At 69.2% G+C, this 27,912-nt stretch overlaps 5 protein-coding genes across 8 annotated transcripts; 2 read left to right on the forward strand and 3 right to left on the reverse strand.

The window, feature by feature from the left end:
- Positions 1-694: 694 nt before the first annotated feature.
- FARSA (phenylalanyl-tRNA synthetase subunit alpha) lies at positions 695-3,917 on the forward strand. Its single transcript, XM_075025053.1, has 13 exons — positions 695-868; positions 982-1,119; positions 1,200-1,298; positions 1,651-1,769; positions 1,846-1,938; positions 2,015-2,143; positions 2,222-2,337; positions 2,418-2,502; positions 2,596-2,695; positions 2,777-2,945; positions 3,022-3,099; positions 3,567-3,681; positions 3,762-3,917. Exons 1-13 carry the CDS (start codon positions 713-715, stop codon positions 3,865-3,867), a joined length of 1,503 nt encoding a protein of 500 aa, XP_074881154.1. The 5' UTR covers positions 695-712; the 3' UTR covers positions 3,868-3,917.
- A 480-nt stretch (positions 3,918-4,397) lies between these two features.
- SYCE2 (synaptonemal complex central element protein 2) lies at positions 4,398-6,337 on the forward strand. Its single transcript, XM_075025055.1, has 3 exons — positions 4,398-4,704; positions 4,982-5,169; positions 5,938-6,337. The coding sequence occupies exons 1-3, from the start codon at positions 4,602-4,604 to the stop codon at positions 6,130-6,132; spliced, it is 486 nt and encodes a 161-aa protein (XP_074881156.1). The 5' UTR covers positions 4,398-4,601; the 3' UTR covers positions 6,133-6,337.
- A 487-nt stretch (positions 6,338-6,824) lies between these two features.
- On the reverse strand, positions 6,825-10,370 carry GCDH (glutaryl-CoA dehydrogenase). 3 transcript variants are annotated; one of them, XM_075025047.1, is made up of 11 exons: positions 10,086-10,370; positions 9,803-9,890; positions 9,541-9,681; positions 9,010-9,072; positions 8,336-8,506; positions 7,972-8,101; positions 7,680-7,899; positions 7,500-7,603; positions 7,301-7,426; positions 7,058-7,218; positions 6,825-6,969 (listed from the first exon to the last, which is right to left on the reverse strand). In XM_075025047.1, the coding sequence occupies exons 1-11, from the start codon at positions 10,353-10,355 to the stop codon at positions 6,878-6,880; spliced, it is 1,566 nt and encodes a 521-aa protein (XP_074881148.1). In that variant the 5' UTR covers positions 10,356-10,370; the 3' UTR covers positions 6,825-6,877. The 3 variants fall into 3 exon arrangements, with proteins under 3 accessions (XP_074881148.1, XP_074881150.1, XP_074881149.1); XM_075025049.1 differs by having other exon boundaries at positions 10,081-10,135; XM_075025048.1 differs by lacking the exon at positions 8,336-8,506.
- Positions 10,371-10,503: 133 nt separating this feature from the next.
- On the reverse strand, positions 10,504-23,098 carry MAST1 (microtubule associated serine/threonine kinase 1). Its single transcript, XM_075025056.1, has 27 exons — positions 23,036-23,098; positions 22,585-22,616; positions 21,742-21,830; positions 21,257-21,332; positions 20,944-21,022; positions 20,370-20,533; positions 19,931-20,006; positions 19,341-19,547; positions 18,717-18,818; positions 17,957-18,086; positions 17,667-17,734; positions 17,504-17,589; positions 17,207-17,415; positions 16,585-16,723; positions 16,336-16,468; positions 16,090-16,255; positions 15,612-15,713; positions 15,418-15,540; positions 15,026-15,135; positions 14,699-14,826; positions 14,343-14,530; positions 14,058-14,234; positions 13,443-13,672; positions 12,954-13,076; positions 12,509-12,645; positions 12,200-12,369; positions 10,504-11,904 (listed from the first exon to the last, which is right to left on the reverse strand). Exons 1-27 carry the CDS (start codon positions 23,072-23,074, stop codon positions 11,231-11,233), a joined length of 3,957 nt encoding a protein of 1,318 aa, XP_074881157.1. The 5' UTR covers positions 23,075-23,098; the 3' UTR covers positions 10,504-11,230.
- A 905-nt stretch (positions 23,099-24,003) lies between these two features.
- RNASEH2A (ribonuclease H2 subunit A) lies at positions 24,004-26,974 on the reverse strand. Of its 2 annotated transcripts, XM_075026810.1 has the most exons (8): positions 26,730-26,961; positions 26,519-26,590; positions 26,194-26,320; positions 25,727-25,814; positions 25,129-25,266; positions 24,846-24,933; positions 24,624-24,747; positions 24,004-24,208 (listed from the first exon to the last, which is right to left on the reverse strand). In XM_075026810.1, exons 1-8 carry the CDS (start codon positions 26,854-26,856, stop codon positions 24,076-24,078), a joined length of 897 nt encoding a protein of 298 aa, XP_074882911.1. In that variant the 5' UTR covers positions 26,857-26,961; the 3' UTR covers positions 24,004-24,075. The 2 variants fall into 2 exon arrangements, with proteins under 2 accessions (XP_074882911.1, XP_074882912.1); XM_075026811.1 differs by lacking the exon at positions 24,624-24,747 and having other exon boundaries at positions 26,730-26,974.
- Between the last annotated feature and the right edge of the window lie 938 nt (positions 26,975-27,912).

Here is a 27,912-nt window from a genome sequence, read left to right on the forward strand (position 1 = left end):
TCTCTTAAAGGACCCGGCCTTCTGCGGACCACGTGGGGGGCGGTGCTCGCCATCCCATAGTGGCACCGGGAAGAGGGTTGGGTTCCTGACATAGCAGGGGAATGCGGGGGGGGGGGGGTGTGTGGGGTGGGACACTCGGGACAGGGGGTCTCCTTCTGGTGTCAGGGATTTATGACCTAATACGGAGTTGTGATGCAATGATGATGCAGTATGGCCCAATGATGTCATAGCACATGCGAAACCCAGGAAGATGCAGGCCGGGGGGCTGTGCTAATGAAGCTCTGGTGTCCCCCGGATTTGGCCCCAAGGGCCGTCATCATGGCGACAGGGGGCCTGGAGTCAGTGTCACCGCAGCAACGGGCCAGCAAACCGGGACGGTCGTTGCCATGGTGACGGGTCTGGGGGGGGCGACGGGGCCCTCACTGGCGCTGCCACCAGCACTCCCTGGCACAGGGTGGGGCAGGGAACCTGCCTGCCACTGCACGGGGACCCTCGCAGGCTCAGGGTGTGCGCGGGGCTACGTGGTAAAGTCGCCTAGCGCCTCACGACGTCACAGCCCTCCCGCAGCACCTGACAGTCTCCCCGTCCCAAAGGCACCTGCGGGCCCCTGCCACGCTCAAGATGGTGCCTCGCCACACTCAAGATGGCGCCCGCAGCGCCCCGCCCCGCGCCGGCGCTTCCGGCCGGCGCGGGAGCGCTTCCGGTCGCCGCGATGTCGCCGAGCGTGGCCGAACTGCTGCTGCAGCGGCTGGAGCGGGAGGCGGCGGGGCCCGATGGCGGCCTCTGCAGCCTGGAGGCGGCCGCCGCGCTCGGCCTCGACCACCAGACGCTCGTGGGCGCCGTCAAGAGCCTGCAGGCGCTGGGGGAGGTAGGAGCGCCGGGGCAGCGGGGACAGGGCGGCGCACGGGAGCCCCGGGGTGCCGGAGCTGACTCCAGTGCTGGTGGCGGTGCCGGTCTCGATCCCGGTGCCCGTGCCCGCAGGTGATCGAGGCGGAGGCGCGAGCAGCCACGCGGTGGGAGCTGAGCCCCGAGGGTGCGGAGGTGCTGCGGGACGGCAGCGCCGAGGTGCGGCTCTTCCGGAGCCTCCCGGCGGAGGGGCTGCCCCAGAGCGAAGCCATGGTGAGACCGGGGGCACTGGGAGGGGGCGAGGGGGGTCGTCGACGGGCACCGGGTCCCTCACGGCTGCCCTGTCCCCGCAGAAGCTGCCCGGCGGCTCGGTGGGCTTCAGCAAGGCCATGGCCAACAAGTGGCTGCGCCTGGAGAAGGGGGCACCGGGTGGCCCCCGTGTCTTCCGCGCTGTGAGTTTTGGGGGGGGCTGGACGGGGGTCCCCTGGAGCCAGGAGTGTCCAGGGGGGGACGGATGGGGGTCCCCTGGAGCAGGGAGCATCCTGGGGGGGGGCTGGACGGGTGTCCCCTGGAGCCAGGAGTGTCCTGGGGGGGAACGGATGGGGGTCCACTGGGGCAGGGAGCATCCTGGGGCGGGGACAGATGGGGGTCCCCTGGAGCCAGGAGTGTCCCGGGACGGCTGCCGGGGGTCCCTGTCGGAGCTGTCCCCAGCCCCCTTGGTCCCTCGGAGGGGTCTGTCCCCCACCTTGTCCCCATCCCCGGTTGCCCCGTGACGCGGCCATCCCTGTCCCCGGTGCCCTGCAGGTGGCAGAGGTGCAGGACGGGGTGCAGGAAAACCTGCGCCGGGTGCAGCAGGGGAAGGCCGAGAGCCTGTCTGAGCGCGACCGTGCTGAGCTCAAGAGGAGGAAGCTGCTGCTGGAAGTGTGAGCTGGGGGGGGGGGGCTCGTGGGGGGGGCAGGTTTGGGAGCACCCCCCTGACCCCCCCCTCGTCCCCCCTAGCACTCTCAAGTCTTACTGGATCCGCAAGGGCAGCGCCTTCAGCACCGCAGTGGCACGGCAGGAGACAGAGCTGACGCCGGAGATGATCGCCACGTGAGTATCGGGGGGGCGGGGGCAGCCCTGCTGTGACCCCCCTGACCCCCACATGACCCCTTGACCCCACCCACAGAGGGTCCTGGCGGCAGCGACCCTTCAAGCCCTACAACTTCTCAGCGCTGGGGCTGCCGCCCGCCTGCGGCCACCTCCACCCCCTGCTGAAGGTGCGCTCCCAGCTCCGCCAGATCTTCCTGGAGATGGGGTGAGTGGGGGGCCTGGGGGGGGCACCCAGGGGGGCCCCGTCTGTGGGCCACGACCCCCCTGACACTGTGGCCCCCAGGTTCACAGAGATGCCAACTGACAACTTTGTGGAGAGCTCTTTCTGGAACTTTGATGCCCTCTTCCAGCCCCAGCAGCACCCAGCCCGTGACCAGCACGATACCTTCTTCCTGCAGGGTGCGTGCTGGGGGTGGGGGATACAGGGGTTCCCCCCAGACCCCACTGACTTCCCCCCTCGTGTCTGTGCCCCCTTCCAGACCCCGCCGAGGCCCCTGAGCTGCCTGCCGGCTACACGGCCAAAGTGAAGAAGGTCCACTCACAGGGAGGCTATGGCTCGCAGGGGTGAGGGTGAGACCTTGGGGCGGGGGCAGGTGGGGGGCTGTGCCCCCCACCCCCAGGCTGTGCCCCCCCCCCCCAACTGAGCTGCCCCCTCAGGTACAAGTACGAGTGGCGGCTGGAGGAGGCGCGGAGGAACCTGCTGCGCACCCACACAACGTCTGCCAGCGCCCGTGTGCTCTACCAGCTGGCCCGCCAGGTGGGACAGGTTTGGGGGGGCACAGGGGAGCTTGGGAGGGGGGATCCTGCCTGACCCCACCCCTCCTTTGCCACCCCCCAGGAGAAGTTCTCCCCAGTGAAGTACTTCTCCATTGACCGGGTCTTCCGCAATGAGAGCCTGGACGCCACTCACCTGGCCGAGTTCCACCAGGTGGAGGGGGTGGTGGCCGACCGTGGCCTCACCCTCGGCCACCTCATGGGCACTCTCCGGCAATTCTTCACCAAGCTGGGTAGGGAGGGCACTGGGGCGGCACCTGGGTGGGGTGGGGGCTCCCCAGGGCCCCCCTCACCCCTCTCCATTCCCAGGCATCACTCAGCTGCGCTTCAAGCCGGCCTATAACCCCTACACGGAGCCCAGCATGGAGGTGTTCAGCTACCACAAGGGTGAGGGGGCCCCTGGGGGTCTGCGTGGGCCACCCCCATGGAGCAGGGGGGCTCCTGGGGGTCTGCATGGGCCCCCAAAGGAGCCCCAGGGTCTGTGTGCGCACCCACAGAACTGGGAGGGACCCCATGGTCTGCACATGCACCCACAGAGCACAGGAGAACTTGGGTGACTTTTTGGGGTGGCAGCCAGCTTAGCCTCATTCTCTCCCCTATGGAGTGGGGGCCTTTGGGATACCCCTGTAGGGTGGGGGGGGTTCTGGGATGGTCCTGTGGGGTGGGGGTCAGCCTGGCCTCAGTGTCTCCTGCGGGGGGGGGGGGGGGGGGGGGCTTTGGGGTGTTCTTATGGCAGAGGGGATCTCTGGGGTGGCCTGGTCTCACTCCCTCTGAGGTAGGGGGTCTCTGGGGTGCCCCATGAGCAGGGCCCCTGTCTCACCCCTGTGGGGTGGGGGCCCCCACCTGCCCCCCAGGACTGAAGAAGTGGGTGGAGGTGGGGAACTCAGGGGTCTTCCGCCCTGAGCTGCTGCTGCCCATGGGGCTGCCCGAGAACGTCTCCGTCATCGCCTGGGGGCTCTCGCTGGAGCGGTGAGTCGAGGGGCGACTGGGGGCCCCAGCACGGGGAGGGGGCCATCCCCGCCCCCACTGACCCCCCTCTCCTGCGGCAGCCCCACCATGATCAAGTACGGCATCAACAACATCCGGGAGCTGGTGGGGCACCGGGTCAATCTGCAGATGGTCTACGACAGCCCCCTCTGCCGCCTGGACGCCTAGACCCAGTCCTGCCCAGGGGGGTGCCCCCTCAATAAAGCCCCATTGTCCAGCCGGGTGCCTGCATCTGTGCCGGGACAGGGACCACGCATGGGGCGGCGGGCGGGGGGAGGGGGGTTCGCTGTTCCCGGGGGTCCCCACAGCCTCACACAGCTCTGAAAGGAGCCGCACCCACAGACGCTCCAGCCCCGTGGCCATGACCGCGGCTCCCCACGACCCTCCGCGGTGCCTCAGCCCGGCGGCCTCACACCGGGGCACCTCCTCGCTCCTCCGCCGGCCTCCCCCGCCCGCGGGCCGCCACCCCGGTGCGTCCCGACCGTACCGTCTCCCGGCGCCATCGCGGCTCCGTCTCCTCAGCGCCCGGCCCGGCCCTTCCCGCCTTTTCCCGCGCCGCCTTTCAATGGCCGCCCCCGTCGCCCAGGCGGGCGCCGATTGGCCGGCGCAGGTGCCCGTCTCCCACCGAGGCCCCGCCCACCGTGCTCTCCTCAGCGCCGTGAGGGGCGGCTGCGGGTCCCGCCTCACTCTCCCCGGGCTCCGGCCAGCGCGGGTCCCCGGTCTGGTGCCTGGCCCCTCCGCCTCGGGCCCCGCTTCCCTGTCGCGGCAGTGGGACCCCCCTGGGGCTGAGCGTAGGCCCCGAGCGGCGGCACCGGAGCCAGGCGGGTCCTTCCGCCCCCAGCGACCCCGCTGAACCTGGCTGTGCCCCAGTCCCTGACGGCCGCCTGCCCCCCAGGGTGGGTATGTCGCGAAAGGAGCACGAGGGGCCCGAGCTGGAGGTGGCAGCGGGCGATAGCCCCTTCGTAGGGCTGGGCAGAGACGAGCCCCAAAGCGAAGACCCCGACAGGTAACACGTTTTCTGCTTGCTGTTGCCTCGCACTTTTGACCTAAATTGGCGAAAAAAGAGCATACGGGGAGTGACAACCCCACAGGCAGTGCAGCGAGGGGTGTCCTGGGTGACACACACATCCCCTTGTCCACAAGCCACCACATTCATTAGCAGGGTTCCCAACATTTCCCAATTAATGTGACCAGCCGGGCAGGCTGTCCCCTCCCTGGTCAGGGCAGAGCACAGCCCCATCCCTGTGGGGTGCGTGCCCCTGACGCGCAGGTCCTGTGTTTTGGCCGAGGACGGAGGTGCTGCCCGCAGCCCCACAGTCCAGCACGGAAGCCTCCCGGTACTTTGCGGCGCTAGATGCCAGCATCAGGGGCCTGCAGCAGCGCACGCAGCAGCTGATCGACAAGGTGAACGACAGCCGCAAGGAGGACCACGCTGTGATGAGCAGCTTCAGGGAGAGCCTGCTGCTGAAGGTGGGGGCCAGGGAGCGGCAGGGGGCTGCTGGCACAGGGGGGAGTGGTGGGTGAGGAGACCCCAGCCCATGCCAGCCCCTTGCTGCCGAGCAGGGCTGCACAGCCATGTGGTCTCTGCTTGACGCGTTTAATCGCATTATTCTGCCCGAATTAGCGGCAGGCTGGGGGGCGGTGAGATGAAGTGTCATGGGGAGGGAGCGCCATGCGAGCAGCCTCTTGCAGGGCACCGGCGCCAGCTGCAGAGCCTGGTGTGCTGTATGCACCGGTGCTTGCTGCTGTGGTGGGGGAAGCACCCACAGCCCCTTCTGGAGTGGCTGCAGCTGCCTCCAGCCCTGCTTTGGGGAGCAGAGGGGACACCAATGGCTCCCCCGTCCCTGCGCAGCCGCTGGCTGCCCTTGGCATCCTCGCTCGGCTGCATGCCGTGCCGGACTTTGCTCCCACTGGCGTCCCTGCAGCCGGGGGGGCCATGCCGGCAGGGCAGGAGGGGAGGCTCCCGCAGGCCCACACACAGATGGCGGCCCAGCCTTGGCAGCTGCGGCCCGCGGTGACCCAGCACTTGATGGCTACTGCGGTCGGCTCTCCGGCTACCGTGGGCGCAGCTGGCAGTGGCAGCAGCCAAGCCAGGCCGGGAGCTGTGCCAGCCCAGGCGGCCGCAGCTGCCACCCCCCCTCTGGGGACGGCAGCCGGGTGCCGGCCGTGCCAGCAATGCTGCCCATCCCCGCGCCCCAGCAAGAGCCGTTTCCCCCCTTTTCTGCCCCGGTGCGGCAGGTCTCGGGCCTGGCAGAGCAGGTGGAGGAGCGGCTCTTCCACCTCTACGGCCTCCACAACGAGCAGATCCAGGAGCGGCTGCAGGAGCTAGCAGAGGTGATGGAACGGGTGCAGCAGGCTGAGGCCGAGCTCCGGCAGGTCTGCCGCACCGTGGAGGCAGCCTACCACGACCTCTGCCTGCAGCCTGAAACCTGAGCAGGGCCTCAAATGCACAGAGGCCCCCCCCAAACCCGCGGGAGCCCCCCCCAGCCCTGCAGCAGCCCGCCTGCCCTGCAAGTGGGGCCTGTGTTGCCCACTGCTGTTGTGCCAGGGCGGCTGCAAGCGGGAAAAGGGGGACTGGCCCAAAAGGGCTTTTCTGTTGCTGTTGGTGTTCGGGTTTAGCACAAATAAAAAGAGCAAAAACCCCAAAGGCTGAATCCAGGGGGCTGCCGGGGCTCTGCCACCCGCTCACTTCTGGCCGCTTGCCAGGGCAAACCCAGCCGCGCACAGCACGTGCTGAAGTGGGACCCCCTCCCAGTGGCGGAGGTGTGTCCTGGTGGGTTAATTAATGCTGATGAGGCTCATGCTGATGAATGGAGGCTGGCGTGGGGTGGCTTTTCCACCTTTTATTGGTGAGTGGCCATGAGGACAGCAAAGGCACTGGGGCAGTTCACTGGCCAAGAGGCTCTGCGGCAGAGCCCGGCGTCCCATTGGTGACACCAAGTCCTGTCAGCGACAGCAGGTCTGTTCGGCAATACCTTGTCCAGTCAGCAACACCAAGTCCCATCAGTAACATGGGTCCAGTCATCGGCGCTGCCTCCTCAAGTCCTTCCCCATGAGGAGCAGACGTGTCCCCCACGGGTGACGTCCTGGCCCCGCCAGCAGCAGCACGAGGCCGGTCATGCCGCAGAGCGTCGCAGCCGCATGCTGCCAGTGCGGTGCTGAGCGCTGTCTTCCCCCACTAGCCCCGCGGTGCTGGCGGCTTGCTGGGGGCGAAGGCCTGGATGCCAGTGATGGCTCGGCCCAGGATCAGTGCGTGGATGTCGTGGGTGCCTGTGGGCAAGGGAGCGGCCAGGCCTCAGGCGCGCCCAGCGGTGCCGGTGCCGGCACGACCCCACACCCCTGCCCAGCACGGCGGTACCTTCGTAGGTGTTGACGGCCTCCAGGTTCATCAGGTGCCGGATGACATGGTACTCGTCGCAGATGCCATTCCCCCCCAGCATGTCCCGTGCCTCCCGGGCGATGGCCAGCGCCTTCCCACATGAGTTGCGCTTCAGCATCGACACCATCTCAGGGGCTGCCCTGTGGGGATGGGGACACTGACACCCCCCGGCCACCACTGCCAGACCCTCCCCGGCTCCAGGCCCCCTGCGGCAGCACCCACCTGCCCTCGTCCTTGAGGCGGCCGAGGCGCAGGCAGGCCTGCAGCCCCAGGGCAATCTCCGTCACCATGTCTGCCAGCTTCTTCTGCACCAGCTGGTTGCGTGCCAGCGGCCCCCCAAACTGGCTCCTGTGGCAGAGGGGGGCAGTGGGGCCAGGGGACAGGCGAGACCCCCGGGGGCACCCCTCGGCCCCGGTGTTACCTGTCGAGGACGTACTGCCGTGCCGTCTCCAGGCAGGCCTCGGCGGCACCCAGTGCACCCCAGGCGATGCCGTAGCGAGCGTGGGTCAGGCAGCCGAAGGGGCCCTGGGGCGAGCAAGCGTCACCGGGGTCCCCATCCCATGGCAGGGCCCCCCCACACCCTCCCTGTGCCCCCCCTTACCGCCAGGCCATCAGCGTGGGGCAGCAGGTTCTCCTCTGGCACCTCCACGTCATCCATCAGGATCATACCAGTGGCAGAGGCACGGAGCGAGAACTTGCCCTCGATTTTGGGGGTGCTGAGGCCGGGCATGCCCCGCTCCAGCAGGAACCCCCGCACCCGCCCATCCTCCTCACACACCGCCCACACCAGGCACAGGTCGGCTGCCGGCGCGTTGGTGATCCTGGGGGGGGGGGGGGGGGATGTCAGGGGGAGGTGTTGGGGGGTCCCCATCCCCCCGTGGTTCAAGACTCACCAGGTCTTGGAGCCCCGCAGCGTGTAGGTCTTGGCGCTAGGGTTGTAGCGTGCCCGCGTCTCCATGCGCCCCGGGTCGCTCCCATGGTTGGGCTCTGTCAGCCCGAAGCACCCCAGCAACTCCCCCCGTGCTGGGGGGAGGCGTCAGGGGGATCCCGGGACCCCCATGGCCCCCCCTGCCCAGGTGGCTCCTGTGGCTGGGCTCTATCAGCAGCTCCCCATGTGGTGGGGTGGTGTCAGGGGGACCCCCAGGAACTCCATGGCCCCCCCTTCCTGCCCCATAGCCCTCCACCTGCCCCACAGACCCCCCCCTTCTGCCCCACAGACCCCCCTCGCCTCCTGTCCAGCCCCAGTGCCGGTCTCACCCAGGGGGGGCAGGAAGCGGTCCCGCTGGGCAGGGGTCCCGTAGGTCAGGATGGGGTGCATGACGAGGGAGGACTGGACGCTCAGCACCGAGCGGTAGCTGCTGTCCACCCGTTCCAGCTCTCGTGCCACCAGCCCATAGCCCACCGAGGTGGTGCCCGCGCAGCCGTACCCTGGGGACAGCATCACCCCACGGAGAACCCCGGGCCCCCCCCAGGCGTACCCTGGGGACAGCGTTGCCCCACAGAGACCCTTGGGCCCCCCCCAACCCAAGGAATCCCAGCCCGGCTCCCCCTGTCCCCTATGGCCCTCTGCCCCCCCAGGAACCAACCAACCCCCTACCCCTATGTGAGGACCCTGCCCCCCCCACTGCAAAACACCCCCAAGGAGGACCACTGCTTTCCTCGGCCCCTCCAAACCCTCTCGTTGCCCCGGGGGACTCCCCGGCCCCTCCCCAGGGGTCCCAACAGTCCCCCATGGCACCCTGGACCCCCCTAATAACACCCTGGTAACCCCCAAGGGGGACCCCTGGCCCCCTACATCCACCCCTTATAGCCCCCCAGCTCCCTTGCTGTCTCTATGGGGACCCAAACTCCCCCCTCAGTGACCCCACAGCTCCCCCCAAGTCTCCCCCACTCTCTGGAGGGTCCTGGTCCCCCCATTGCCCCTCACTCACCTTTGATGGTGGGGCCCAGCACACCCAGTGCCCCCATTTCGGACACGATCTCCCGGTCAAAGACTGGGGGGGGGGGTGCACGGTGGGGCATGAGGGTGGCCGAGATGGGGTGGGGGCAGTGGGGCTGGAGGGTCCCCACACCCCTGCTCCCACCCTTAGCCCTGCAGGGAGGGTGCTCAGGGGGGGGTGTAGCAGGGACATGTTAGGGGGTGCTGGGGAGGATTAGAGGGTATTGAGGGGTGCCGGGGAGAGCAAGGGTGTATCTCGGGGGTGCAGGGAGCATCCTGGGGGGATTTGGAGGGTGCATGGGTGTAATGGGAAGTATCTGAGAGGGGTCATAGGGGTGCCAAGGGCGTACCCTGGGGTGCTGGGGGGGTGTGGTCACCAAGGGAGAAACGGAGGAGATGGGGGGGGTGGGTGGAGAGCGGTTCTCAGGGTATTTGAGGACACGGGGGAGGATTTGGGGGAGGATTCTGGGGTTTGGGGCGGAGCTGAGGAGCCGGGGAGGTCGGGGGAGGGGGGTCCGGGTACCCTCGTGGCGGTTGGCGTGCAGCACACGGGGCAGCAGCCGCTCCCCGCAGTACTTGCGCAGGGCGTCGCGCAGCAGCCGCTCCTCGGGGGCCAGCAGCCCCTCCAGCCCCAGCGGGTCCCGCCAGTCGAAGGCGGCTGCAGCTGGGGGGGGGGGGGGGGGTCAGCACCAGCCCTACGGCCGACCCACACATGTGCCCCCCCAGCAGCGAGGGGGCCGGGAGGGGGAGGCAGTTGGGAGTCTCGGCCCCCTGTCCCCACTCACCCTGCGACGGGGGGGCCGTGCCCCCCCAGCGGACTCCGGTCCGGACCAGGCGCAGCAGCGGGGCAGCGAGTCGCAGCGCCATGGGGACCTGCGGGGGGGGACACGGCAGGTGGTCCAGGGACCCCCAACTGCCCCTCTCCCAGGGACCCCCCAAACCACTCTCCTAGAGGTCCCCAGACCCTTAAATACCCCCAGGGCCCTCCCGAGGACCCCCCCTACTGCCCCCGCCCCCCCAGCTGACCCCCACCCCCCCCCAACGGCCACAGGGCCCCCCGCACCGTACGAGCTCGGCGGCGGCGAACGGGCCCGGAGGAGCCCTCGGCCGTGACGTCCCGGGAGGTGGGGTGGGGCGTGACGAGGGGCGTGACGTTAACTCTTGCCTGCCCGGGCTCCGGGTTGCGGCCCAGGGCTGCAGGACCCCCAGACCACCGCCCGGACAGAGCCGGGGGGGGAGCGGGGAGGGGGGCGCTGAGGGATTTCGGGGGCGGGGGGGGTCCCCAGAACTGCGGCCGCGGCGCGATGACGTCTCGTGACCCCCCCCCCGCGTCCCCATGGAGGCACACCTCGCGGGGTCGGTGCTGTACAGGCTTTATTGGTCCCCCGGGCCCCCCCGGCCCCCCCTGTCCTGGGGGCGGGGCGTTTGCATAGCGAGAATGGGGGGGTGATGATGTCACGGGGGGGTGGTGAATTCACCTGCTTGGCCGGCCCTTGCAGTGATGCCAGTTGCTGTAGTGTGACATCACTGCGTACCTGGGATGCATCAGCCCCGCTCGGTGACCTCACAGCGGTGACATCACTGCTTGGCACCAGTCATTGCCCCCACCCCACTGTCACCACAGCTGTGACATCACCATTCCCACACCTTCAGTTACATCAGAGGTGTGACAGCAGCACCCCTGTTACATGATAACTGTGACATCACCACTCCTACACCATCAGGGACACTGTAACTGTGACATCGTCAAATCCACACCACCACCACTGACACAGTAGCTGTGACATCACCACTCCACCGGCACCAGTTGTGGCATCACTTTCACTCCCCAGTGGCCGATGCCATGGTGATGTCATGGCTCCCCCTCCCCGAGTGACATCAGAGCTGTGCCCTCGCCCCTCCCACCCCATCTGTGACATCACCACTGTGACATCAGTGGGGCAAGAACCAGGGGCAAACAGAAGACTGTGGGGGGGGGAGGGGGGAGAGAGACACCCCAGGGTGGGGGCGGGGAGGGCTGCCGGGCCGATGATATCACATCGGGGGGGGGAGGCGAGGGGGGGGTGTCACAGTATTAACCCTTCGCGTACGCGGGGAGGTGCTGGGGGGGTGGGGGTGGGGTGGGGCTGCAAGCCACTTCCCTGGCCGAGGCAGGCGGGGGCCCCGCATGCCTGGGGGTCCCTCCCTATTTACAGCCGCGGCAGGGGGGAAGCTCAGCGGCCGGGGGGGGGGCCGGCGCTCTGGGGGGGCCCCAGCGCCCCGTCCCCGGGGGCCGCACCGGGCCCCACCACCACGATGGGCACGGGGGGCCCCCCCGGGGCGCCCCCCCGCCGGGCCTGCTCGTGCTCCTGCACCGGGCTCAGCGCCTTGGGGGGGCCCCGCGCCGCCCGCTCGGGCTCCTCGCCCCCCGGGGGGGCAGCCTCGGCGCCGGGGGGGCCCCCCAGCAGGAGCGGCAGCTCCTGGCGGCCGAGGCGGCGGGCGGGGGCGGCGGGGGGCGGCCCCTCGGCCGGGCTCTCCCCGTCCCACTCGGCCAGGCTCTGAAGCGGCGGCTCGGCCGGGAAGTCCTTGCGGGCGGCCTCCAGGCCGTGCTTGCGGGACGCGGCCGCCGCCGCCTTCTCGGGGGGGCCCCGGCGGGCCAGGCGGGGCGACTCGGCGGCCTTGGGGTGCAGCTTGGCGGGGAAGGCGGGGGGCGAGGCGGCGGGCGGCGAGGGCGTGTGGGCCAGCGGCGAGAGTGGGATGCTGCCGGCCGACTTGCAGCGCGCCGCCCGGTACTGCCGCTGCAGCTTCGGGGAGAGGCCCTGCAGCGAGCTGGGCCGCAGGTGGGGCCCGGCCGGCGCCGGCGAGGGCGGCGCGCTGGAGCCCGGCGAGCTGCTGGGCGGGGAGGCCCCTGCGCCGGCGGCGGGTCAGAGCCGGCCGCGGGGCCGGGGCCTCCCGCCGCGACCGGGCTCGGGGGAGGCCCCGGGGCCGCGGAGCGCCCGCCCGGCCGCCCCCGCCGCCGTCCCTTTGCGGCTCACCGTAGCGCCCGTTTCCCCCACCGCCCGGCCCCGGCCCCGGCCCCTAACGCCCACCGTAGCCCCGTCTCACCCTCCACCGTCCCTCGCGGCTCCCGTAGCCCCGCCCCGCCCCCTTCCCGTGGCCCCGCCCCCTCGCTCGCCCTGCCCCGTTGCCATGGCGGCGCGTACCCGTCTCGGCGGCGCGCGGCGGGAGGGCGGGGTCCCGCGCGCGCGCGTGGGTGGGGGAGGCAGGCAAGCTGTCGGAGGAGGAGAGCGAGCGGCTCAGTGACGTCAGCGAGCGGCTCGTGTGCAGCAGCGACGCCTGTCGGGCCAGGTGCCGGAACAGCGCGCTGCGCCGCCTGCCGGCGGGGAGGAGCGTCACTGCGGCGGCCGGGCCCCGCCCCCCTCGGCCCCGCCCCCCTGCTCCACCCACACACCCGGCCCCGCCCCCGAGCCCCCCCTCCCCAGTTACCCCCAGTTACCCCCCTCCGTCCCCACCTCTCGTGGCCGCCCCCGGCGCCGCCCCGGCGGTTCCTCCGCGCCATCTTGGCCCGGGCGCTGCGGCGCCGCGCGGGGCCCAGGCGGATGGACGTGTTCTCCAGCGGCGTCGTCGTCACCAGCACCTTCGTCCCGCTCTGCCGCACAGCGGGTCACTGCCACGCCCTGCCACACCCCGCCACGCCCGAACCTGGGGCCCACGCCCCTCCCAGCACCCACCTCCCCACGGTGACCCAGGAGCCTGCTGTGACCCCACCAGGACCCACAACCTGGCCGTGACCCATGACCTCCCCTATGACCTCCTAGCAACCCTATGACCCTGATGTGACCCATGACCCCACCACAACCTCTCACTCCTGTGACCTTTTGACCGTGTGACCCCCACATGCCCACAACCCCCATGACCCTCTACCCTGTGACCCCATGGCCCCTCATGACCCCTGACCTTGAGGATGAGCTCGACGACCTCAGTGTGCACCAGCCCATGGACAGGTTCCCCATTGACGTGGGTGATGAGGTCACCGGCGCAGAGCCCTGCCTCCTGCGCTGGGCCCCCCTCCTCCACGTGCTGCACCCACAATGCACCATTACCCACAATGCACTGGGGCCGTGATGCCCAAGCCCCCCCCGCCATGTCCCCCTGTGCTCCCCAACCCAGACACCACAGCAGATGCTGCAGAAACCCTCCCTGTCCCCCCCCATCCCTCCATCCCCACCGCCCCTGACAACATGGTGAGCTCTGTGCGTGTCCCCGTCCCCACATCCCTCTGTCCCTCCCATGTCCCCACCCCACAATCCTCCGTTGTGTCCCCCCCGTCCCTTGCTGACCCACACGATGTGGTGGGCACTGCTCATGTCCCCCGACATCCCTCCGTGTCCCCTCCACATCCCTCCACGTCCCCGTGTTCCCCAACGCCCCCCCCATCCCGCTGACCCAGACGACGTGGTGGACGCTGTAGATGTCGCTGTCCCCCAGGTAGACGCGGATGGCACGCAGGGTGAAGCCGAACTTCTTGCCGGGGCGGGGGATGGCGATGGGGGAGCGGGGGGCAGCCACCGCCGGGGCCAGCTCCCGCCCCGGGGACGAGTCCCGCGAGGACGGGTCCGAGGACAGCGACCGCGGGGACATGGGGCTGCCCAGGGGCGAGGAGCCGGGCGCCTCCCCTGCGCCCCCCCACTGGCACCGCACCCACGGACCCAGGCATCCGGGGCACCCACTGCCCCTCACCCATGGGACCGGGGTCCCACCACCCACAGAGACCCAGGTGCCCAGGGAAAGCCCCCATCCCCCCGCCCCCCATGGGGACCCAGGCATCCACAGGCACCCCCACCCACCCACCACCCCCCAGGGGACCAGGGATCCCCCGCCCTTGGGACCCAGGTGTCCAGGGGAACCCTGCCACCCCCCCACCCTTTAGGACCCAGGCACCCAAGGGACCCACACCACCCATGGGGACCCAGGTGTCCAGGCTGCCCACCAAGTTGGGGGGGGGGCGGGGGGATGGGGGGGTCCCGGGGGGCGGGCTGGGGTCCCTGGGGTGACACCCACCGCTGGGGATGATGACGGAGAGCGCAGTGGCCGACGCCGACTTGGTGACCTTCCCGGGGCCACGGGGGCTGCGTTTGTCACCCCCTGCCTCGGGGGCCACCCCCGGGTGCCGCGGCCGCCGCAGCCCCAGCTCAGCCCGGGGGGGGGGCAGGTCCCCAGCCCGCGGCACTCGCTCCCCTGGGGGGACGGACTGGTGAGGACCCAGGTGTCTGGGACCCCCCACCAGGGACCCAAGCGTCCAGGACCCCTCACCCCTCACCAGGGTGTCTGATGTCCGGGACTGACCTGGCTCCTCGCTGGGTCCATCTGTGGGTCCATCGCGGGGGGGGCCCCCGTTGCGGGGGGCTGGCCGCTCCTCGGGGGGGGCCCCAGGGCGCCCTGGCTCCAGCAGTGCTGAGAAGCGGCGACGGGCACCCGGGGGGGGGCTGCCCTCACCCTCGGGGGGGGGCCCTTCAGCTGTCGACGGGCGCTTCCTGTGGGGACCCAGGCATTTGGGGGGGTTCTGACAACTACACCCCCCCACGCCCTCCCCTCTGGGGGAAGCAGGCATTCGGGCAGACCCCAGGGGACCCAGGTGTTGCCCCCCCACCTTGGGGACCCAGCCGTGACCCCCACCCAGGGACCCCAGCGTGGGCACTCACAGCTCGGGTGAAGCCGTGCGCCAGCCGCGGTCGCGGGCGAAGCCATCGCGTCTCCCCTCATCCCGTGGACGCCCCTTGGCTGCCTTCGGCTCCTGCTGCTGTGAGAGCTGCTCCAGGCTGCTGTACACCTGCGCACCAGCACCACCTCACACCCGCTCGCACCAGGCTTGGCACGGGGGTTGCACGAGGATTTGCACGGGGCTGCGCGTGAGGAACCTGCGCTGCACGGGGCCACGCGAGGTCCTGTACATTCCCATGTCCCCACATCCCCCTATCCCAGCCCATCACTGCGTGTCCCCACCCCTCTGTACCACCCCGTCCCCCCACCTTGCTGAAGCGGGGGGAGCAGGATGAGAACTGCCGGATCTCCACGGGTTCGTCCTCCGTCGTGTCCTCATCCTCATAGGAGGTGACGTGGGGGTACCGGTCCGAGCGTGCTGCAGGAGGCAGGGGTGAGGGGGGAACACGGGGTGGGGGGCCCATAGGGTGACCCCAGGGGGGGCCTAGGGGTGAGGAACCATAGAGGGGGCCCTCCCAGGGACCCATGAGTGTGGGGGGGCTAGAAGGTCCCCTGAGGGGTTGTCCCTGCCTGGAAGTCCTGGGGGGTGCGTGGGGTGCCAAGGGGGTGTCCCCTGGGAGGGAATGTGGGGTGGTCCCAGGGTTGGGGGGTCCTGGAGGGGTCCCGAGTTGTTCCCAGGGGTGCCCTGGGCGTCCCTCACTGTCGAAGTAGCTGGTGTCCTCCTCAGACTCCAGATGCGGCACAAACTCAGCTTTCTGCCGCAGCAGCCCCGTCCAGTCGAGTGCCGCGAAGAAGCCATGAGCCTTCACCTCCTGTGCCCCCCCTGCGGGGATGGGGATGGGGTCAGCAGGGGTAGCAGCCCAGGGGGGAGGGCAGGGGTGGGGGGGGTCTCACCAGCCCCGAGGCGGCGCAGGGGGTCGGGCTGCAGGAGGCAGGAGATGAGGTGCTGGGCGTCAGGGGGCAGCGCCTCGTCCCCCTCTGGCCACAGGATCTCATCTGACATGTGGTGGGGACAGAGGGGGACATGAGAGCACAGGGTCATGGCTGCCAGCCGCATCATGTCCCCATTTCCCCCTACCCATCCCTGAACCAGGGATGACCTGCCCTGTCCCCATGCCCCCATCCTCACATACCTGAGATGACTTACTCCATCCCTGTGTCCCTGTGTCCCCCCATGTCCCCGTACCAGAGATGACCTGCTCTGTGTCCCTCCCATGTCCCCATCCCTGTACTAGAGATGACCTGCCCCATCCCCGTGTCCCCCCTGTACCCAAGATGACCTGCCCCGTGTCCCCCCCCATCCCCGTCCCCGAGATGACCTGCCCTGTCCCCTCATGTCCCGTCCCCCCCCGTCATGCATCTGTCCCCATACCGGAGATGACCTGCCCGAAGAGCTCCTCCGGGGTGTCCCCGAAGAAGGGGACGCAGCCCACCAGGAACTCATAGAGGACGATGCCCATTGCCCACCAGTCCACCGGCTTCCCATAGCCCTGCCGCAGGATCACCTCGGGCGCGATGTACTCGGGGGTGCCGCACACCTGTGGGCGGGGTCAGGGTCGGCCACGCCCCACCACACCCCAATGGCCCCGCCCCAATGCCCACACCCGGCCCCACCCACCTGCTTGTCGCGGAACTCGCGGGCATCCTTCTCCATGTGGCCCTCGTAGAGGTTGGTGGTGAGGCTCATCAGCCCCATCTTGGAGAGCCCGAAGTCCGTGAGCTTCACGTGGCCCAGCGAGGTGATCAGCAGGCTGCAGGGACCCAGGCGTCCGGCGGGGACCCAGGTGTCCGGCATCCCCCCGGCCCTCCCCCAGACTGGTGTCGTTCCCCCGCCCTGGCCTTGGGGGACCCCAGTCTCCAGGCATACTTGTCAGGCTTGAGGTCCCGGTGGACGATGCCATAGTTGTGCAGGTACTCGAGGGCCAGGACGGTCTCGGCAAAGTAGAGCCGGGCCAGCTCCAGCGGCAGCGCCCCGATGTGCTTCAGCAGGGTCGCACAGTCCCCGCCTGGGATGGGGGGACATGGGGGGACACAGCAGTATGCATCACAGCATCACCCACCACCATCCAGCACATCCGAGCAGGACACAGAGCACCCACCCAGATGTAAAACACTGTGTCGGGACATAAAACCGCCCCATCATGACATAAACCACTCTGTCGTGACACAAACCACCCCACACTGCACTGCCCAGCCTGGTACCACAACGCCCAGCTCCATATTGTGATGCCTGGCCCCATATCCTGACACACAACCCTGTATTGCAATGCCCAGCCCCTCATCGTACCACCCAGCACCACATCATGATGCCCAGCCCCATATCACAACGCCCAGCTCTCTATCATGATGCCCAGCCCTGTACTGCAGCACCCAGACCTGTATCATGATGCCCAGACCCATACCATAACACCCAGCTCAGTATCACGACGCCCAGCCCTGTATCACAATGCCTAGCCCCATACCACGACACCCGTTGGCCCCGTGCCCACCTTCGACATACTCCATGACCATGCAGAGGTGGCGGCGGGTCTGGAAGGAGCAGAACATGCTGACGACGAAGGGGTTCTCAGCGAAGGTGAGGATGTCGCGCTCCACGAACGCCTGCTCCACCTGGTTGCGCAGCAGCAGGTTCTGTTTGTTGATCTTCTTCATGGCGAAGCGCTGGCGCGTGGCCGTGTGCCGCACCAGGTACACCGCCCTGCCGGCACAGCTGCGCGTCACGCCGTGACAGGGACCCTGGTGTCTGGGACCCCCCCCCAGGGACCCTGGCATCCAGGGCCGCTCACCCGTAAGCGCCGTTGCTGATGAGTTTGATGGTCTCAAAGTCGCCTTCACCAGGCGGCTTCTTTGCCCTGGGGACAGCACTGCGGCCCTGGGGGGACGTGGGGTGACACGGGGACACAGGGGGACACAGGGAGGGACACACAGGGACCCTGCCCCGGCGCCCACCTCAGCCCCCTCCTCAGGCTCCGGCGTGTTGCTCCCGCCGCTGTCGGGCTCCTCCAGATGCACCACGTCTGCGGGGACACGGGGTGTAACACGTGTGCGGGGACATGGGGTGTCACACGTGTGCACCCCTAGTGTACAACACCCCACGTGCGCAGCCCTCCAGCACACGCCCCCCGTGCATGCTCCCACACACGAGCATGCCCCTTGCATGCTCCCACATGTGTGCGCATGCCCCCACAGGCGTGTGCAAACCCCGTGCCTGCCCTGTGGCCACTCGCACACGCGTGTACCGGGGAAGGGGTCCCGTGCCAGCCCCAGCTGCCCGATGATGTAGCGAGGGATGTCGGCCTTCAGCAGCCCCTCGCGGGCCTGGCCCTCCGCCGCTGCCAACAGCTGGTAGAACTCGGCCGGGTCGAACTCCTGCACCAACACGCCCCAGCACGTGTGTGCATGGGGGGACACGCATCGTCACACACGTGCACACAGGGACATGCACCAGCACAGTGCGGTGCACCAGCAGACAGTGGGGGCACGTGCTGGCGCACATGGGTCTGTACGCGTGTGAGAGCGTGTGTGAGCTCATGTGTGTGCACACACCAGGACACGCGTGTGCATCAGGACACGTGTGCACGTTTGAGCCCAAACGCATGTGTACATGTCTGTTGTTGTGCCTGCACCGACACACACACACGCTCGCCAGACCACACGGATGAGCACGCGTGTGCCGGCGTGCACCGACAGTCACAGGTGAGTGCACACGCGTGTGGCCCCCCGGCCCCTCCCGCCTTTGTCTCCGTGGTCCCCGGGATGCGCCGTTGCCATGGCGCTGCCCCGGCAACACGACCGTCACCATGGCAACAGCAGCCCTGCCTCCCCATTGGCCGTGCTCAGGGATTGGCCAGGGCGTTGTCAGGGTGACCGGAAGGGCTTCGTCTGATTGGACAGTTGCGATGGTGCAAAATGGGATGGGGGGGGGGGATGCTGGGGGGGCTGTCACAGGGCCCGAATGCCTGGGTCCCCTGGGGATAGGGGGGGTCCCGGGGGACTCACCAGGCACTCGAGCAGCCGGGCAGGGCGGGAGATGATGATGAGGAGTTTCTTCACCAGCTGGGTGATGAAGGCCACCTCCTCCGACTCCGAGCGCTCATAGGCCTGGGGGGGGGGAAGCAAAGGGGTCAGGGGATCCCAGGGGACCTGGGGGTCGGGGTATGCTGGGGAGTCACATAGGGTCCTGTTGGGTCCTGGGGGGTCCCGGGGGGTCCCATGGGCCCCGGGACATCCCCTTGGGTCTCATTAGGTCCAGCAGGGTCCCACCAGGTCCTTGGGGAATCCTCTTGGGTCCCATTGAGTGCCCTTGGGTGCTGAAGGTTCCCATTGGGCCCTGTATGGCCCTGGTGCATCCCCATTAGGTGCTGAGGGTGCCATTGGGCTCCACTGGGACCACCTGGGTGCTGTTGGGTCCCTTGGGGCACTGTTGGGTGTCACTGAGCCTCTTTGGGCCCCGTTGGGTGCCAATGGGTCTGCATTGGGCCCTGTTGGGTCCATGTTGGGCTCTGTTGGGTGCTGCTGGGCACCGTTGGGCCCTGATGGGTCCCTTGGGGCCCCACTGGGTGTCACTGAGCCCCGTTAGGTGCCAATGGGTCCTGTTGGGCCCTACTGGGTGCTGTGGCTCACATCCTGCAGCAGCCGCTCCATGTTCTCCTGCAGCTCGTAGAAGTAGCCGGCGGTGATGAGGCCGTGCCGGGCCTTGGCCAGGCAGTCACGCGCCAGCTCGACCAGCTGGTGCTGGATGAAGCTGAGGGCGCCATCGGCCAGCGGTGTCCCCCCGGGGCCGCAGCCCCGCACGAACTCCTCCAGCCGCTCCTCCATCTGCGCCGTCGCCTGCGGGACCCAGGTGGACGTGCTGCCCATGGCTCCCGACACCCCCACAGCCCCCTGGGGCCCCCCAAGACCCCATAACCTCCTCCAGTGCCCCACAGCCACCCCAGACCCCCCAGAGCTGTTACGCCTCCCCTCCAGGAACCTCAGAGCCCCCATGATCCCCCCCCTAGATACCTCATAACACCCCAAGACCTCCATAACCCTGCCAGGACCCCCCAAGACCCTATATCCTCCCTCAGTGCCCATTAGCTGCCTGAGACCCTCCCAGAGCTGTTCCGTAACTCCCCAACACCCTTAGCCCCCCCACCAGAACTCCCCAAGACCCCATGTCCTCCCCCAGTCCCACATAGCTCCCCCAGCTGCCCACATTCCCCCAGCCCCACCTTGGGGAACCGCTCCTTGTAGACATGGTTCATCATCACGATCTCGTTGTCGTGGGACGAGGGCGAGCGTCCAGGGCTGAGGGGGCACCGTTGGCACCCATGGGACCCGCAGCATCCCCCCCTCCCCTCCCCAGCATCCCTACCGCTAGTACCTGCAGGACCCCCAGCATCCCTCCATGGCATCCCCATGGGGAACCACAGTGTCCCCATTCCACCTCCCTGATGTCCCATGGCCACAGTGTCCCCATCACCCTGCTGTCCCCCACCCCATGGTGCCCTGATTTCCCCATGGTGTCCCCAAGCCCCATGGTGCCCCCCATGGTCTCCCCAAAGCCTCCCCCAACCCCATGGTGACCCCAGCCTCCTAGTGCCCTGATTCCCCCATGGAGTCCCCCCCAGCCTCTTGGGGTCCCCAACCCCCCCAGTGCCCCAGCCCCACCTGAGGCTGCGGGAGCGGGGACGTGGGGCCGGCCCCCCCCGGGCCCCTCCATCCTCCTCAGCCAGGCTCTCGGAGCTGCCGAAGTGGCGGGAGAGGAAGCGCAGCTCCTCCGGCGTCGGCTGCGCTGGCAGCTGGTGCAGGCGCTCCTGCGACGAGCACGAGGACTGCGCGCCCGCGTCACCCCTCCGACCCCGCGGACCCCCACCACGCCCCAGGGACCCTCATAGACCCCCCTATGGACCGCCCCCATGGCACCCCACGAGGATCTATGGCCACCCACAGGGACCCGCTGGCCCCACCATGGTCCCCTGACTGCACCCCATGGACCTTCCATCATGCCCCACTGCACCCCACGGGGACCCCTGGCCACCCATCGACCCCTCCCCAGGCTCCCACTGGTGGGAGCCACACCTAACCCCACAGCCAGACCTGTGCTAGAACCCACCCACAGACCCCTGGCCAACCCCCCCACCCCAGACCCCCAGTGACCTTCCCATCAGCCACCCCCCCTGCCATGGGGAGGATGCCCCAGTGGGTCCTCTGGATGTGGGGGGCTCTGGGGCCCCCGACTCACCGAGACAGTGGAGCTGGGGGTGTTGGTGCCATAGCCGGAGGAGGGCAGCGAGGCCAGCGACCACCGGCGCCCATCAGCACTGGGGAGGGGGGGGTGTCAGCGGATCCAGGTGTCCGGGAGACCCCCACCAACGCCCCTGAGCTGGGATGGGACTCAGGCACCTGGGTACCTCCCCCCCATCAGCACCTGGATGCCTGGGTCCCCCCCAGACACCTGGATCCCCCCTCCAGATGCCCAGGTCCCCCTCCCAGATGCCCAGATCGTCCCCCCCCCGATGCCTGGGTCTCTCCCCCGGACACACAGGTCCCCTTACCGGCGGGAGGAGGCGAAGGAGAAGTGGGCCGGGTTGCTGGGCGAGAAGTTGCGGGGACTGTCCAGGGGGCTGCTGCCTGCGGGGGGGGGGCGAGGGCAGGGCAGGGGGAACAAGGAGGTGACGTCACCACTGCTCCGCCCTGACACCCCTGCCCTGCCAGGCCCCGCCCACACCAGAGGGGGGCAGGGCCAAACAGATGCAACCCACCCCAGGGGAAAAGGGGGGGCTAGGAGGGACCCCAGGGGCTGGGGGGGGCCCTCCCTGCTTTGGGGGTCCCTATAGGTACCAGGGAGGCCAGTGGGGTTATTGGGGCTGGGGGGGGCAATCGGTCCCTTGGGGGGGTCCCAGCGTTTTGGGGGGGTCCTTGGGCAGGGCCTATCGATCCCTGGATCTTTATGGGATCCTTTGGGGGTTTCTGGGGGGACCTGGGGGCTTCCAAGGCCTTGGGAGGGGGTTGGGGGACAGTGGGGTTCTGGGGGTCTCACCGATGTGTCCGGGCAGCGGCGAGTGGGGCCGTGGGAGGGTGGGGGAGGTGCTGGTCAGGATCAGGCTCTTCCGGTTGCTCGTGCGGCAGCTGGGGGAGAGTGGGGGGGCCGTCGGGGGGAGGCCAGGACCCCCCCTCACAGACGCTCCCCCCCCTATGTGTGTCTTCACACCCAAATGTGCTCATGACACCCAAAGGCACCCGGGGGGCCACCCATAGCCCCTCCCCCACCAGGGGGTGCAGGAATGGGGGGTCGGGGGGGGGCAGTGGCCATGGGAGGGCTCATGAGGCTGGGGGGGCTGGGGATGGAGGATGAGGAAGGAGGGTTGAGGGCTAGAGGATGCGGATGAAGGAGGGAGGAGGATGGAGGAGAAGAGATGAAGGGTGAGGATGAGGATGAAAGAGGACGAGGATGAAGGATGAGGATGAAGGAGGGATGAGGACGAGGATGGGGATGAGGGTGGAGAAGGGATGAAGGCTGAATGAGGATGGAGGGGGGATGAGGATGGGGATGGAGAGGGATGAAGGCTGAGGATGAAGGATGGGGAAGGGATGGAGTATGAGAATGAGGGTGGGATGGGGGGAGGAAGGCCGAGGCCCCGGGTACCTCTTGGTGCGGCGGAACATGCTGCTGCCCACCAGGATCGGCATCGGGGGCTCCAAGAACCCGGGGGGGGGGGGCCGGGGACTCCGGGGCGGCGGCGCCTCGGCGGGGCGGGGGGGGACGAACGGACGCGGCGGCGGCGGCTGCAGCGGGGCGGGGCCGGGGGCGGGGCCGGGGCGGTGGGTGCAATGGGGGCGCAATGGGGGGGCGATGGGGGCGCAATGGGGGGGGGTTTCTCACCTGCTGCTCTTTCGCGGCAGCGGCAGATCCTTCTGCAAAACGCAGCAGAGGGTGGGGGGCGGTCCGGACCCTCCCGGAGCCCCCCGATCCCTCCGGACAGACCCCCACCCCCCGCAGCAGCGCTTGGAGGGGGGGGACACCCCGGGCCCTGCCCCGTTGCTTGGGGGCCCAGGCTCCGGTTCCATTCCCCCCCGCCAGGGCGCCCTTATGTCTGAAGCCCCCTCCCAGATCTGGCAGCCCCGGACCCCCCCAGCCCTGCAGCCCCCCTGGTACCGGGTCCGCATCACACCCCCCCCCCCGGTGCTGATGCCGCCCGAACCGAACTTCCCGGTACGGGGGCTGCATTCCCCCCCTCCTCGTATCCGCCCTGCCCAGTACATCCCCCCCCCGGACCGGGCCTCCACCTTCCCGGTACCGACCCCTCCCGGCACCGACCCCCCTCCCCCGGTACCTGCAGCCGCCGCCGGCGGATGACGCCCGAGTCGTCCATGGCGCCGCCGCTGCCGGTGCGGGGGGGTCCCGGCCCCCCCCCCCGCGCCCCTGGTGCCCGCAGCCCCCCCCTCAGCCGCCCGCCGCCATCCTCCGCCGCGCGGGACCCCCGGGAGCGCCCCGCCCCCCGGCCCCGCCCAGCCCCGCCCCCACGGGGGGACCCGGCCGTCCGGGGGGGGGAACGGCCCCACCCCGGGGGAGGGGGGGTTTAACCCCTGCGCTGCCAGGACGCCCCCGGCTCGCCCCCCCCCCTCCGGCGCTGTCCGCGGTGCTGAACCGGCCGCGCTCTCCAGGCCGGACGCCGGGGTCCGCTCGGGAGGGGGGGGGCGCTCCGGGCCCCACCCCCCGGGTGTGTGTCCCGTGTAATATTCGGGCAATACCCCCCCCGCCACGACCCCGCTCCCCCGCCTCATTAGTGACATTACAGCACCGTGACCCCCCTAAAAACGCGCCCAAAAGAGGGGGTGTGGGCGGGGCTGCTCAGGCCCCCCCCCAGTGACCCCCCGGTACCCCCCCCCGGATTAGACCCCTAATCCTCCGGGATTGAGGACATGGCGATTTCCAGGCGCCCAGCCAGGACCGATTAAGTTCGGGGGTGGGGGGGGAACACGGGCCAGACACCTGGGTTCCCTTCCCCCCACGGCAGGGGGACGATGACACGACAACATGATGACATGACAACATGACCATGGGGGGGGCCACAACCCCTCCTCAAATCCAGGGAGTCCCAAACGCCCCCCCCCAAACTCCAGCATAATGGGGTCTGTGCACTCCCACCCTGCAACACCATAGACCCCACAAAAGGTACAGACACCCCCTGCCCCCCCTTCCCTGTGACTCCCCCAACTTCACAGGGGGAATAAATGGGTTTGTTGCTACCCCACCCCCCCCACCCCCCCCGCAAAAAAGAAGTGGATTTGGTTTTTTTTCGCCATTCTTTGTAAAAAAACAACCACTTGCTTTATTGGGGGTGGGGGTTGGGGGCTGCCATTTCAGGGGCGGTCACAGCTCGGCCAGGGGCCGCAGGCTGCGCTCATGGAAGAAGCGGTGGGGGAGTCGCCGGGCCGGGGTCCGGGCGAAGTAGGAGAGCACCGAGGGGGGGGCCGTAGAGTCCTGCTTGGGGTCCTCATCAGCCCTGGGGGGTGGACGTCAGTGACCCCAGGGGAGGCACAGGGGACCCTGGAGTCCGTGGGGCCTCCTGCCTGCCCCCCCCCCCCCAAACTGCAAGGCAAGGACCCCTGTGCCCCTTACCAGTGCATGGGCCCCTGGTGCCCCCCCATTGCATGGGAACACACCCCCCAACCTCATCCCCCCCATTCCAGAGACACGACCTCCTGTGTCCCCCCCATTGCACAGGTCTGGTGTGTGTCCCCAGCCCCCCATAGCACAGATGGAGCCCCCTTGTGCCCCCCCCAATTACACAGGGACCTTCCCCTTTTTGTCTCATAGCCCCTTCACCACAGACCCCCCCCAGCATCACACTGGGATCCCCCTGAGCCGCAGCAGCCCCTGTAGGGTTCCCCCCCCCGCCCGGACCCCCTCCCCCGTACCACTTGATGGGGACCCCCCCGCGCTGCAGCAGCTCCTGCGCTGTCCCCCAGCTGAAGCGCACGAACTGGGGGAACCCAAAGACAGGCTCGAGGTGCCGCCGCAGCCACTCCTTTGTCTTGGGGTCTGGGGGGGGGGGGAGCCATGAGGGGCGCCTGGACATCAGGGTCCCCCGGGGGCCAGATGCCCCTGTGCCCACCCCCCCACCCCCCAGCCACTCCTACCGTTGGGGTACCCTGAGCCATAATCCCGGTCAATGTCCTCCAGGTCCTCCACAAACTTCCAGTGCTTCACGGCCCGGTCACGGGCGACCTGAGGGAGCGGGGCCAGAGGGATTTGGGGGGCCCCAGAGAGATTATGGGGGTCCTGGGCCCCCCCATGAAACTCACTGCCCCAGGGTACAGCTGGGTCTGGGGCAGAGTGAGGGAGTAGATGTGGGGTGCTGGGGGGGATGGCCCCTGGAGGGTGGGTATGTTTTCGGGGGGGGGGGGGGGTTTTGGTGCCCACCTTGGCGCAGATGCTGGCAGCGCTGACGACGGGGAAGAGCCCGTCAGCTTTGGGGCGCACGGTCACCTCCAGCCCCGGGAAGCGCTGCCGCAGCTTCGCCTCATACTTCTCTGCTGGCCCCACTGTGTCCACGAACACCTGGGGGAGCCCCGGTCCCCCAAAATCACCCCCAGCTCCCCAAAAATCACCCCTGGCTCCTTGATCCATCTTGCCATTCCCCCAGCACCCCAAAACCCCTGCAAAAGCTCCTCAACCCCTCCCAAACCCTCTGCTGCACCCTGACCCCCCTTCCTCAAAAGCACCCCCAAAGCAGTTCCAAATCAACCTGAAGCCACCCGGCACCCCAAAATCCACCCTAAATCACCCCAAACAATCCCAGACTCCCCCTGCACGCCCCCAAAACACCCCAAATTCACCCCAAAGCAACGCAGAGCCCCCTCCAGAGCCCCAACTCTCCCCCCAAATCCTCAGCCCGGTGAGGGAAACCAAGGCACAGAGGGAGGAGAAGGGTGGGGTTCACGGTCAGCCCAGGGCCCCCCCAGTTCCCCCCTGCCTGCACCTGGGCACCCCCCACACCCTCCAGCCCCCCCAAACCCACCTCGGCCACCTGCACCCCAGAGTCTAGTGCGAACTGGATGAGGCCCACAGCTGTATCGTGCGACAGCTCGTTCAGGTTGTACTTGGCTCTGGGGGGGTCGGGGGGGTGTCACCTCCCAGCACTCCAAATGGGGAGCAACCCCCCCAGCACCCCGAACTGGGGGGGTGGTGGGGCAGGAGATGGAGACTGGAGGAACCTGGTTTAGGGAGTCAGGGGCACCCAAAGGGTGCTGGGGGGACCAAGGGGAGGTCCCAGAGGGGTCTAGGGGACCCTGGGGAGGGGTTGGAGGGGTCTTACCACTGCTGCATGCAGGCAGAGATGTGGTTAGGGGTGCCCCAGCAGGGTTTGGGGGGCCCTGGGGGTGTCGGGGGGGGGGTCTCACCACTGCTGCATGCAGGCAGAGATGTGGTTGGGGGGGCCCCGGTGGGGTTTGGGGGGTTCTGGGGGTGTCGGGGGGGGTGTCTCACCGCTGCTGCATGCAGGCAGAGATGTGGTCGGGGGGCAGCACATGCAGTGCCCACCCCAGGACGTCGCTCGCCGCCTCCAGCAGCCCAAAGCGTCGCTCCCGCTCCCCCTCCGACAGCGTCTTCGAGTCTGGGGGCGGGGGCAGGGTGACGGACCCTCCCGGACTCCACAACTCTCCCCAGGAACCCTCACCCATCCCAGGACCCCCCAACATCCCCCGTGCCCCAAACCCACCCTTGGGACCTCCAAACCTCCGCCCCCCCCCGGACCCCCCGGGGCTCCCCAACTCCCCCCCCCCGGTGCCCACCCCCCCCGAGACGCTCCCACCTGCCACCCCCAGCGCCTCCAGTTCCTCCAGCTTCTCCACGGGGCAGTAGCAGATCCCATAAACCATAGGCCCTAGAGGAGGGGGCGCGGGGGGGGTGAGACCGGGGCGGGAGGAAGGACACCCCCCCCCCCCAGCCCAGTGCAAACCGCAGCCGCGCCACGTGCAGCCGTCCCCCGACCACACACCCCCCCCCCGCGACCCCGACCTCACCCAGCACTGGCCCCCGCCCCGCCTCGTCCACGCCGAGGGCGCAGGGCCGGTGGCGGCAGAGGGGGGGCACGGCCGAACCGAACCGCCCCGCGCCCGCCGGGTCCCGCTCCAGCCGCGCCAGCGCCATCGCGGGGCGGGGGGGGCGGGGTTTGGGAGGGGAGGGGCCCGCGCACAGCCCCCTGGGAGATGGGGGTTACAGAGGGCACCCCTATAGACCAGCCCCCCCGGGGGTCACGGCGGGGTCCCGGCCGTCTGCGTCCCGCGGGGCTGGGGGGGGGGGGGAGTCCCGGCCGGGAAGTGCCGCCCCGGGGCGGGCGGTGCCGGGCAGCGCGGGTGGGGGTTCCCGGAACGGCCCCCGCCTGCCCATATATGGGCATGGCTGCGTCAGCGGGGAAAGCCCCGACACCGCCCTCTTCCGCTGACGTCGGTGCCCGCGGGCTCTGGGGGCCGCGGGGGGGTCCCACGGGGCGAGGCGGGACACGCCGGCGAGGGGACACGGACACACACGACATCCCCCCCCCCCCCCAGAACACAGCACAATTAGACCCATTATTACAATTATTATTAATTAAATACAAACGTACAAAAAAAAAACAGCGACAACAAAACGCCCCCGACCCCCCTCGGATGTGGGGGCACCGGCGGGGGCCTGTAAACGTTACGGGGGGTCCCCCCCAATACACCCCCCGTTTGGGGTGCACAGAACAGGGGCTCAGCCCCCTACAAAATTAGTCCATCCTGGGGATATCCCCCCCCCCCGGGTGAATCCCCAGTTTGGGGGGCCCGACCCTGCAGGTCCCCCCCAGGCCCAGCTGGGGGGCACTCCCAGACCAGGTTTGGGGATACCCGGTCCGTCCCACAGGTCCCGTTCCTGCAGGCCCTGGGGGTCCCCCAACCCCACGGCAGGGGCCTAACTAGGGGTGCCCGCTCCTGCGGGTCCCTTCAGGCTGGTCCATGCTGGGGGGGGCCCAGTCCAGGGGTCCCCCATCCTCACAGGTCCTTTTGGGGTTCTCCATCGCGGGTCCCCAGCTCCTCCAGGTCCATGCTGGGGGGGGTGGTCCCCTCTGGGTGCCCCCCCCGAGAAGCACTGGCCTTCACCGAGCAGCAGCCGGAGCCGATGGGGGTCTGTGTCCACGGGGGTCCCCACCAGGACCCCCCCTGCCGAAGCCGTGGTCCTCATCCC

Source organism: Buteo buteo, chromosome 4 (assembly GCF_964188355.1).
Source record: "Buteo buteo chromosome 4, bButBut1.hap1.1, whole genome shotgun sequence".
NCBI classification, from domain to species: Eukaryota; Metazoa; Chordata; class Aves; order Accipitriformes; family Accipitridae; genus Buteo; species Buteo buteo.